This window comes from Neofelis nebulosa, chromosome 12, assembly GCF_028018385.1.
Source record: "Neofelis nebulosa isolate mNeoNeb1 chromosome 12, mNeoNeb1.pri, whole genome shotgun sequence".
NCBI classification, from domain to species: domain Eukaryota; kingdom Metazoa; phylum Chordata; class Mammalia; order Carnivora; family Felidae; genus Neofelis; species Neofelis nebulosa.
Genome location: NC_080793.1, coordinates 28720330 through 28732641, shown reverse-complemented (window position 1 = coordinate 28732641; position 12312 = coordinate 28720330). Strand labels below are relative to the sequence as shown.

The 12312-nt window shown below is 38.6% G+C and overlaps 3 protein-coding genes across 4 annotated transcripts in view; 1 reads left to right on the top strand and 2 right to left on the bottom strand.

Moving 5' to 3' along the window:
* LOC131491562 (olfactory receptor 13C9) overlaps positions 1-12312 on the bottom strand; it is a 244472-nt gene that overhangs the window by 20677 nt on the left and 211483 nt on the right. The gene's annotated exons all lie outside the window — the stretch shown is intronic.
* Positions 3657-4595, top strand: LOC131491566 (olfactory receptor 13C7-like). The gene has a single exon (XM_058694701.1). The coding sequence runs from the start codon at positions 3657-3659 to the stop codon at positions 4593-4595; it is 939 nt and encodes a 312-aa protein (XP_058550684.1).
* LOC131491558 (olfactory receptor 13F1-like) lies at positions 10377-11339 on the bottom strand. The gene has a single exon (XM_058694690.1). The coding sequence runs from the start codon at positions 11337-11339 to the stop codon at positions 10377-10379; it is 963 nt and encodes a 320-aa protein (XP_058550673.1).

Below are 12312 nucleotides of genomic sequence, written 5' to 3'. Positions count from 1 at the left end.
CTGATAGGACACACCAGTACAGCTCAGCCTCAATGTGTAGTTTCTAGGCACTTGAGGCAATAATTGTACTACTTAAATTATTTTAACATTCTTTATTCTGAGTTAGTCTTCCTAAAATAACTGGACACTTGCTTTAGTGTTTTTCTCTTTTTTAATAATATGCCTTCTTTATCTTTATCTATTTTAAAAACTGGGGTAATTCAGAAGAATATGAGAAAGGTCTCTAAGGTAACCATTAATGTTTGGGTTTTCCTTTCCAGTCTTTCTATTCTGTCTAGGCTATCTTAGTTTAAGTTTTAGTTTTACAAAAAAGAAGAAAAATGCTGTAGTTTTGTTTCTGTTTCCAACTTAACTATTTTCACATAATTTAAATATCATTTTTGTTTTAATACAAAGTTGTCGCAAATGTCATATTAATAAGTGCATAATGCCCCATCAAATTAGTGTGCCATGATTCTTTAATAATTCCCCTGCCATGAGCTAAGAATGAAAAACTGTTTCAAAAGATCATATCCAGTAATGGCAAAAATTAATAAAAATGGAATACTCTAATATACATTTTGCATGGAAAGTGATTTTTTAGAAACTATCAAGAGTCTTAAAAGTTTTCTTTCCCTTGTTCCCAGGAAACTATTTTAGTGAAGTAAGCTAAAATGAAGAAAAGATTTGTCACATTGCTATTAAACAAGAGTGTTTGTCGATTGCTTTCTAAAAGTCACACTAGCATTACAAGAGTAATGAAAGTAATTTCCTCTATACTGTCCGTTATCCTTCCCCCCACCCTAACCATTTGAAAGTGTTAAAGCACATTGGTGGTTTCTCTTATGTTGTAAGGGAAAATTTTTTTACAGCAATTATCTCTGAACTGTCAGGATACCAGATGTATAACATCATTATTTGCTACAAGTAATTTCCAAACGGAATCAACTTTTAGGAGATGTTCCTAGAAAATAAAAGGTATTTTTGACAAAATTCACAACACCCCTGAAACAACACATCCCAGACAACTGATGCTCCTTCAAAGTCTCTATCAAAATTTTATTTTCAGATTCAGAGTAGGGTGATATATACATTCACAGTCAATCACATTCCTATCCTAATACCAAATAGAAATATATCCTGTCTTACCCAACTCTTCCTACTCTCTTTGTAATGTATGCCTGCAAAGCCTAGTCAGTTTGAATTGGAATAGAACCCTCCTTTCCATAGCCAAAAGACGTATAAACATCATATTATGTTAATGAACATGTTTCTCCATTGTAAACTGCAGTCATCATAGAAAGCAGCATAACCTATCGTCAAATGACTATCACAGAGGGAAAATGCCAAAGCCTAAACCATAAACACAGCCTTGTTTAATTTTTTTTAATGTTCATTTATTTTGAGAGAGTGAGTGGGGAAGGGGAGAGAGAAAGGAGAGAGAGAATCCCTAGCAGGCTCTTGGCTGTCAGCACAGAGCCTGACACAGGGCTCCATCCCATGAACTGTGACATAATGACCAGAGAGGAATCCAAGAGTAGGAAGCTTAACAAACTGAGACATTCAGGTGCCTCACACAGCCTTGATTAAAAACATTAACTGGGTGGGGGCGGGGGGAATCTAGGTGGCTCAGCTGGTTGAGCCTCCGACTCTTGATTTCCGCTCAGGTCATCTCACAGGTCATGAGATGGAGCCCCAGCTCATGCTCTGCACTAACAGCGCAGATGGTGCCTTGGATTCTCTATCTCCCTCTCTCATTCCCTGTCTCTCCCTCTCTCTCACTCAAAGTAAATAAATAAACATTAAAAAAAAACAATAACTAGAAACTCATCTATAGGATCAGTTTTTTTCCCCCCTCAGGGTGTTTTTTAGTTAGGTAGAAAACCTTGAGAATGAAAAGGTGTTTTCAAAATTATGTTCTTTGATTTATTTACTGTCAGCTACTAACATCTACTCTTCAAATTTTTTCAAATTAAAGTTATTTGCTCCATGCTCTATGATGCACAACTCAGATGCTTGAGCTGATCTCAAATTCCTTTTTTGGAAACTATTGGCCCTAATCGCAAATTCAACAAATGGAAGAGAAAGGACTTTAATATGGACAGAAACAAACAACAGGCTCTTCTGTATGTAGTTTGACTGCTTGTATATCTAAAATCTAAAGAATACAAAACTGAGTGCAATACACTCACACAGATGTCTCAACTCCAAGTGTCACAGAATGTTCACTTTTGCATTGTCTACTATTTGATTACAGTCCTACATACAAGGGAAGCAGTAGTGGCATTTTCTGCAATAGCATTGGGGAGAAATGGTCTAAAAGGCCTTGCTATTCATGTGAGTTCTACAGACAGCAACAGCAGCAGCAGCATCTGAGAACCTGTTAACAAATCAATTAGATTTGAATCAGTTAGAATCAATTAGAATCAATTCAGACCTACTAATTTAGAATCCTTTAGAGGGTTGCCTGGGTGGCTCAGTCAGTTAAGTGTCCAACTTCAGCTCAGGTCATGATCTCATGGCTTGTGGGTTTGAGCCCTGCGACCGGCTCTGTGCTGACAGCTCAGCCTGGAGCCTGCTTCAGATTCTGTGTCTCCCTCTCTCTATGCCCCTACCCTGCTTGTGTTCTGTCTCTCTCTCTCTCTCTCAAAAATAAATAAACATTAAAAGAAATTTTAGAACCCTTCACAAATTTCCCTCATGTGATTAGTCTGTATACTAAAATTTGGAGGCACTCCACTAGACAGGTGGATTTTTTCCACATTGAACTTTAGGATCATCTGGAGAACATTATTTAAGAGATGTCTGATTCCCACTCCTTAGACAATTCACATAATTTGGAGAGGGCAATAGCATGTTGGTCAAAAGAGCAGGTGCTTATGTGGCTCAGGCTCTTAAGCATCCGACTTTGGCTCAAGTCATGATTTCCTCATTCCTGGGTTCAAGCCCCGCATCTGGTTCTCTGCTGTCAGCATAGAGCCCGGTGTGCAACCTCCAACTCCCTCTCTCTCTGCCATTCCCCCATTAGCAATCTTTCTAAACACTGAATAAACTAAAAATAAATAAAAGGGCAGGTGATATAAAGTCAGAAAATGCAGACTGGAATAGTGGATCACTCACTGTGTTTTTATATACATTTTACCTCTGTGAATTTCACTCTCCTCAGAGAATTATAGTGATGATAAAATGAGTAATATGTGTGAATATATTAGTAAATTGTAAAACCCTTAACTAATAATATTGTTAATGACTTCCATGAAATAAAATCAAATACATAGTTATTTTTAACAGATTAAGCATAAGCTTTCGAAAATGATGATATTCAAAGTGGAGTCTGTGGGTCCAAAGAACAGGAAATAATAGATGTTTGTTCAGATGCAAATAGTTCTTCCCTGCCTCAGAACTGTGTATCACTATCTGAGGAAATGGAATACAAGAGCCTATATTTTTAAAGAGCTGGTCAATGTAATTATTACACGTCTTCAATCCCTTCCTATATGTACCAGAAGAGAAATTCAAAACGCTAAACTCAGAGCTCTTAGCACCACTCCAGCTAGTGTGGACACACTTGGTGCCCCTCCCCCAGTGATCTCTCACTGCACATGGTAATATGCACTGACGCGTTATGCTCACATGCAGTTTTCTCTTCTGGATTACTCCGGGTATAGAAAGATAAAATGGACAGGACGAACTGGACAGAGATTGAGTTCATTCTGCAGGGACTTTCTGAGTACCCCAAAGTGGAAAAACTCCTTTTCGTCATGTGCTTGATGATGTACCTGGTGATCCTGCTGGGGAACAGCACCTTGATCATACTAATTCTCCTGGATTCCCGCCTCCATACGCCCATGTACTTCTTCCTTGGTAATCTTTCCCTCCTAGACATTTGTTACACGTCCTCCTTTACCCCCTCAGTGTTGATTCACTTCCTATCACAGAAAAAAACCATCTCCTTCACTAGGTGTGTTGTTCAGATGTCTGTCTCCTACACTATGGGGTCCACCGAGTGCGTGCTTCTAGCAGTGATGGCATATGACCGTTACGTGGCCATCTGCAACCCTCTGAGATACCCCATCATCATGAGCAAGGCACTTTGTATTCAGATGGCAGCCCTCTCCTGGGGACTGGGCTTTCTCAATTCACTGACAGAAACTATACTTGCAATACGGTTGTCCTTCTGTGGAAAAAATGTCATTAACCAATTTGTTTGTGAAATATTGGCCTTTGTCAAGCTGGCTTGCGCAGATATTTCCTTGAATGAGATTGCTATAATGTTGGGCAATGTAATATTTTTGTTTTCTCCATTATTGTTAATTTGTATCTCCTACATTTTCATCCTTTCTACTGTACTAAGAATCAATTCAGCAGAAGGAAGAAAAAAGGCCTTTTCTACCTGTTCAGCCCACTTAACAGTAGTGACCTTGTTTTATGGGACAATCCTCTTCACATATATGAAGCCAAAGTCCAAAGACTCTGCTTTTGACAAACTGATTACTCTATTCTATGGAGTAGTCACTCCCATGCTCAATCCTATCATCTATAGCCTGAGGAACATAGAGGTGCTTGGAGCTATGAGAAAATTGATGAGGAGACACTGGTTCTGGAGAAAAGGATGAAAAACTTACACCTTTGAGTTCATGCACAAAATAAGCTCATAGATTTGAGACAAAAGCTTTTCATATAAAGAGAACAATAAAGATTGTATGTCAAATTACCGAATTTAGGAGTTGGAAGAAATTTGAAGACAATAACTTCACCTTTTATGAAAATGACTGTTATAAAAATGGAGACACTACTGGTATAAGAAGTGAGCAAACCTTAAGAAATAAGAAAAAACGAAATTAAGCTTTTCCAAGAAAATCCAGTACAGATCTTCAACGGGTAGGGTTATATCCTGATAAACCCATTGAAAGTTGAAAATATCATTAAGTCAAAAATGTCTTCAATGCACCTAATTCACTGAATATCAGAGTTTAGCCCAGCCTACATTGAACATGCTCAGAACACTTACATTAGCCTATAATTGGTCAAAACCATCTCATACAAAGAATGTTGCAATAAAGTGTTGAATATTTCATATAACTTATTTGAGTACTGTACTGAAACTTGAAAACAGAATGGTTGTATGGGTATGGGACGGTTGTGAGTGAATCAGCTGTTTACTCTCATGATCATGTGGCTCAGACTAGAAGTTGGGGCCACTGCCACTGCTTAGCGCAACAAGAAATTATCATACCACATGTTACTAGCCCAGGAAAAGACCACATTTCAAATTTTAAAGTATGGTTTCTACTGAATGCATATCATTTTCATATCATCATGAAGACAAAATATCGTAATTCAAACCATTTTAACGTATGACCATCTGTATGTAGGTCTACTGAACAAGTAATCAGTTCCCTTTCGAGAGAACTACTTGAGTTTTTCTGCTTGTTTGTCTGTTTATTACTGGTTTTTGTTTTACCCAAGGATTTGACCTGAATCCAACCTAATTTTTCAGGTACATATTTCCCCTTCTTCTTCCCTTCCTCATGTTTCTCCCATGTTTGCACATGCTGTGCTACATTCACTATTACTTCTCCAATTACATCATGTTCTTTACACCTAAAGACAATAGCATATGCCACTTCATCCCCATCATCACATTTCTCTTTCGTTGGTAACAGCCTAGCAATCTCATTAAACACAATTCAAGTGTGAGATCTTCTACAAATCCTTTGAAACTCTACTGGGTTAGTTATTCCCTCCTCTATGCTGCCCTGAACTTTATCTCTGTTATGGCTATTTTCCTTTTATACTATAATCATTTGTTCATTTCTGAAATCTACCCAATGGCAGAACTCAATGTTCTCTGTATGAAGTCTAATGTAAAAGAAATTTATTTTAGGCAGTAGGCAGTAATTAACTATTGAATAAACATTTTTAAAGAATAGTAAAATATAATCCAAGTGCAATATAATACAGGGAAATATGAGAACTTGAATTTATGTATTATTTCACTGACTAAAGAACATATCCAAAAGCTTTGGGTAAAATATCAGCTAATTTTAAATGCAGACTGATACATTTGATTGATAAATATACTGAAGAGGTCATTTGGGCTGGGTAAACCAAAAATCGTATCAGTGTGTAATTATTCTGTAATAAGCAATTGCTGGGAAAAATATATCAATTGGATAAATCCTTAGGAATACTGACAATTTTACTCTTTCAGAAGCAATAGTCTCATTTTAAATATTTCCTTTCAAAAAAATCCCCTTGAAATTGCTAGTAAGTAGTAATTGTTTTATTTTTTATGTGATATCATAACATGTATTTATACGTAATACAGGTGAGCTGCCTGGTACAGTGCCACAACCTGAGCTGGACAGGGGAGAGCGGCTCTGCTCAAGAGCCACCCAGCAAAGGTTTCAACAACCCAACAGAGTTCAGGAGGGAATCCCTGCTTGTTTTGTTCAGCAGGATGTTTGGACCTGATGGAATAAGTAAAATGTCAACATGAAAGGGAGGCCCAGTGCAGGTTGTCAGAATCCAGTAGAATCAAGAGGACACCACACAGGGAATGACTCAGCTCAGACAATCAGAGAAAGGGTGAAAGAGAGAGAAGGAGATAGCTTGAGGTATTTTATGCTTATATCCCTAAAAACTACCAGAATGTCAGTTCTAGGTGTATAACACATTCATAGATATTGCTCAATACATGTGAAATGATAGGTAAATTGAAACTAACTGGAGCTAGAGTCTAGTCCAAAAAAAATATCAAAAAATTGACTCTCAAAGTGATAAGGCTATCATCATAGCTAATTGTCAGGTGGTCTTTGGGAATTAGCAAATACGAATTTTTAAATAATTATTATAAATATATTAAATTATTCCCAGAGCACCTGGGTGGCTTGAGCGCCTGGCTTCAGTTCAGGTCATGATCTCACGGTTCATGGATACCAGTCCCGTCAGGCTCTGTGCTGACAGCTCAGAGCCTGGAGCCTGCTTCAGATTCCGTGTCTCCCTCTCTATCTGCCCTCCTCCCACTCACACTCTGTTTCTCTCTTTCTCTCAAAAATAAATATTAAAATTTTTTAAATAAATTATTCCCATTTCATAAACAAGGAAATTAGATTCGGATATTCAAAAAATTGCCTAAGATCAGGGAGCCTGGGTAATTCATTGATTTAAAGGTCCAGCTCTTGATTTTGGCTCAGGACATGATCTCACGGTTTATGGGATCAAGTCCCACAGTGTGTGTGTGTGTGTGTGTGTGTGTGTGTGTGTGTGTGTGTGTGTACTGGGGGAGGGGGAGGTGATCAGGGCAAAGCCTGTTTGGGATTCTCTCTTTCCCTGTCTCTCTGCCCCTCCCCTGCTTGAGGGCAGTGCACACATTCTCCCTCTCTCAAAATAAATGAATAAACATTAAAAAAAAAAAAAAAGAAATCTCCTAAAATCACTAAGATTAGGGGCGCCTGGGTGGCTCAGTAGGTTGGGCGGCCGACTTCGGCTCAGGTCATGATCTCGCGGTCCGTGAGTTCGAGCCCCGCGTCGGGCTCTGTGCTGACAGCTCGGAGCCTGGAGCCTGTTTCACATTCTGTGTCTCCCTCTCTCTGATCCTCCCCCGTTCATGCTCTGTCTCTCTCTGTCTCAAAAATAAATAAACGTTAAAAAAAATTTTTTTTTAAAAAAATAAAATCACTAAGATTATACAGAAACAAAAAAATGTAAATTTTTAAAATTTAAATTCTAGTTAACTAACATATAGTGTAGTATTGGTTTCAGGAGTAGAATTTAGTGATTCTACTAATTATATATAACACCTAGTGCTCATTCCAACAAGAGCCCTCCTTAATACCCATCAGCCATTGAGTCCATCCCCCATCCACCTCCCTTCCAGCAACCCTCAGTTTCTTCTATGTATTTCAGAGTCTCTTATGGTTTGTCTCTCTCTCTGTTTTATCTCATTTTTTTTTCTTCTCTTCCCCTATGTTCATCTGTTTTGTTTCTTAAATTCCACATATAGGTGAAATCATATGATATTTATGTTTCTCAGTCTGACTTATTTCCCTTAGCATAACATACTTTAGTTCCAAACACATTGTTGCAAAAGGCAAGAATTCTTACTTTCTGATCACCGAGTAGTATTCCATTGTGTGTGTGTGTGTGTGTGTGTGTGTGTGTGTGTGTGTGTACCATTCTCTTCTTTATCCATTCATCAGTCAGTGGACATTTGGGATTATCCATAATTTGGCTATTGTTGATAGTGTTGGTAAAAACATTGGGATGCATGTGTTCATCAAATCAGCATTTTGTATCCTTTGGAAAACTTACTCTAGATCCCAAGTGTACTATACTTTCATTTTTACCACAGCTGTGATCACTAACAGGAAAATATAACCAACTATTTTATAGGCAATTGTCCTAAATTTCTCACTAGACAACATCATCCACATCAAGGGCTCAATTTCCATCTCTGTGCAAAAGATTTCCCAACATATGTATAGCTTTAGACCTGATTTCTTGCCCAGATTTCACAAATCTGTCTTCACCTGTAAGTCTAACCATCAATGCACAGCCAACCAGTCAACCGACTTACATCCCTAACTTTGTGAAGCCATCATCCTTAGGCATCTCCTCTCATCCAATCAATGGCTGCATCAGAGTTCTTAACTTACACCAATGGACCAATCATCTTTGATGACTGTTCATTCATATCTGAGAAATCAAATCCAGCCCTGCAGCCCTGTAATCCCATATTCATCCTATCTTCTTCATCCGACTGCTTTCAGGATCCAAGGCATCACATCAATTTTATAGACTCTGGTGACAGCTTCATGATAAAAAGCAGTTTTGCACACTGTCCTCACATTTAGTCATCTGGTCCAGAAAGGACATACAAATGTTACAAATACGGATGAGTGTACATTTTTTAATTCCTTGTATATTGTGGTTTATATTATAAGATATATTCATGTATTTCACTACTTCACACCATTTTAGTGGGTTTGGGGTACTGTATATTTTATAATACAAATATATTATGTACTTTGTTTCTAAATGCTTATGGCTTCATTTACACCCTTGAATTAAAGGATACAGGTCTTAGCGGATATCACAATAAAAAAGGGAAGGGCCTTCATAGTTTCACTGAAACATCCTGCAGCTTCTCTGAATTTACTAAATAACATCAACACTCGAAGACCAACAACAAACTGCCAAACTCTCTCATATTTTTTCCAGACTAGCATTCCTCTACCCCATTTCTATTCAGTATACATTTGTGCAGACCTTACCCATTTGTACATAGACATTCACATCACACACATCCATCTGCATGCACAAATATTTCCACACATGTAAAACATAGTCACACTTTATAGAATATGCAATTACTCCCATTAAATTTAGCAATGCTGAAAAAGAGGTTGTACTAGTTTCCTAACGCTACCATAACAAAATAGCAGAGACTTGATTGCCTAAACAACAGAAATTGACTTGCTCATAGTTCTGGAGGATAGAAGACCAAGATTAAAGTGTTGGCAGATTTGATTTCTTCTGAGGCCTCTCCCTGGCTTTCAGATAGCCGCTTTCTTGCTATGTCCTTGCTTCTGTGTGTGAGCAACACTCATGTACTCATGTGTGTCTAAATTTCTTAAATATTTTCTCATAATGAGGGGCGCCTGGGTGGCGCAGTCGGTTAAGCGTCCGACTTCAGCCAGGTCAGGATCTCGCGGTCCGTGAGTTCGAGCCCCGCGTCAGGCTCTGGGCAGAGGGCTCGGAGCCTGGAGCCTGTTTCCGATTCTGTGTCTCCCTCTCTCTCTGCCCCTCCACCGTTCATGCTCTATCTCTCTCTGTCCCAAAAATAAATAAAAAATGTTGAAAAAAAAAAATTAAAAAAAAAAAAATTTCTCATAATGACACAACTCGAATTGTATGAGGGCCCACACTGATAGCCTCGCTTTAACTTAATCACCACTTTAAGGCCTTATCTCCAAAAGTAGATACATTCTGAGGTACTGGGGATTAGAGCTTCAACATAAGTTTTGCAGAGACACAACTCAGCCTAAAACAGAGGTTAATAATAAACTATCTAAAAAGTCTACTATAGTTTTTACATTTGTATATTACATGCACATAATTTTGAACACTAACAATACACCAACTTAATGTTTAAAGCTATACTTACATTCTATCACCCAAAACAAAATATTGAAATTTGTCACCATGAGCCCTTTTTATGTAAGATTTCAGATATGCTTATGTAACATATGTCTATATTATCTTAGAGCTTCAGCAGTCAGTCAAGGAGGAAACTTAGGAAATCACACATCTTATTTAAAATGAGTGTCTTCCCCTCTTAGTCCAATGTTCTGGTGCGTACTGACCACATCAATACATCCCTTAGATTAATGTTATGATTTGCTATGGGGGATTAAAAAAGCACACAGAGGGTTCCTAATCAGCAATTTTTTCACAGCTGCTTTTACCTCTTTGTTCCGTAAACTATAAATGATAGGATTCAACATGGGGGTTAATCCAGCATATACCAAAGCCATAAATTTGTCTGTTTCCTGTGAATCTACAGCGGAGGGCTTCAGGTACATGGAGAGAGCTGTCCCATAGAACAAAACCACCACAGTCAGGTGGGCTGCGCATGTTGAAAAGGCTTTGCTTCCACCATCCACGGAGCTGATTCTCAGGATGTTGGAGAGAATGAATGCGTAAGAGACACAAATGAGGAGCATCGGCATAGGAAGAAGTAGTACGCTGATCACCAGCATGATTAACTGCACCCTGGAAGTATCCACACAAACTAGTTTCAAGACAGCCAGAATTTCACAAGTGAAGTGATTGATGATGCTACTTCCACAGAGAGACAGCTGCAGCACAGATACTGTTTCCACCAGGGCGGTGAGGCAGCCTGTCACCCAGGAGCCAGCGGCAATCTGCACACAAGCCCTCTTGTTCATGATGATGGGGTATCTCAGAGGGTTGCAGATGGCCACATACCGGTCATACGCCATTGTGGACAGAAGCACACACTCAGTGGAGCCCATGGCAAGAGAAAAGTACATCTGAGTGGCACATCCTGAGAATGAGATGGTGTGTTTCCCTGAAACAAAGTTTGTCAGCATTGGAGTGAGAGCAGAAGAGGTGTACCAGATGTCTAAAAAGGAGAGGTTGCTGAGGAAGAAGTACATGGGTTTGTGTAGGTGGGAATCCAGGATGGTGATGGAGATCAGAATGATATTACCCAGCAGGGTGATCAGGTACATCAGCAAGCACAGCACAAATATGATGACCTCAACTTTGGGGTAAGGAGTAAACCCCAGGAAAATAAAATTGGAAATGACTGTCAAGTTTGCCTTGACCATTTTATGCCTCTTTGTTTATCTGTAGTAGTGAATAAAAATATACATTGTACATATATGAAAATTAAATTCTACCATCTTTCAAGGGGATTAGTTAGGGGTACTTTAAAAGGATCATTATTCTGGCAATACCATGCTAATTATTCACTCATTCATTCATTTGTTGATTATACTACAAGTCACTGAAGATCTCTTTGAATTACCTAAAAAGCTACTCTTGGGCAGCTCAGAATAAAATATCACGCAGTCAAGTAAAGAAATAAATACAATTAACATCATATAAATACACCCTCGGGTACCATGAGAACACAGAGGGTAAGAATCTGAGCTCTGTGTTAGGAACACTGGTCAGTGAGACATTGTGACACTTAGTTTAATCAAAAAAGGCATTAGACCTGGGGTGCATGGGTGGCTCAGTGGTTGAGCATCAAACCTGGATTTGGCTCAGGTCATGATCCCATGGTCAAGCCCCGCACAGGTTCAGTTCAAGCCCCATGTCAGGCTCCACACTGGCAGTGCGGAGACTGCTTGGGATTCTCTCTCATTCCCTCACTCTCTCATCTCTCATCTGCTCACATTCTCTCTCTCTCAAAATGAATAAACAAACTTTAAAAAAAAATGCGTTATACCTAATCGAGTTAAGGACCACAGGAGGTTTGCTGGGGAAAGAAAAAAAAATTTGTAAAACGTTACAGGGAGAAAGGATTTAGTTGCATTTCATAAACCTGCTAATTATGTGTTGTAACACAAGGATATGCGGTACACTATAAATAGAAGATAAACCTGTGTCCAATCACTATCGCACTACCTGATTTCCATTTCCAAGAAGGCATTTTTGAATATGGAATCACCCTGAGCCCACGCTTTCTTAGAAACAAACTGATTTTCAAAGTTCAGGATTTTATAATGCAATTCTAATTACTTGTGATGTATCTCACAATTAGTCGCATATGGGAACATGTTTAAAAACCACTGT

Bases quoted from the DNA above. Each gene is read 5' to 3' on its own strand.
- LOC131491558 (XM_058694690.1), bottom strand. From the start codon at position 11,339: ATGGTCAAGGCAAACTTGACAGTCATTTCCAATTTTATTTTCCTGGGG.
- LOC131491566 (XM_058694701.1), top strand. From the start codon at position 3,657: ATGGACAGGACGAACTGGACAGAGATTGAGTTCATTCTGCAGGGACTT.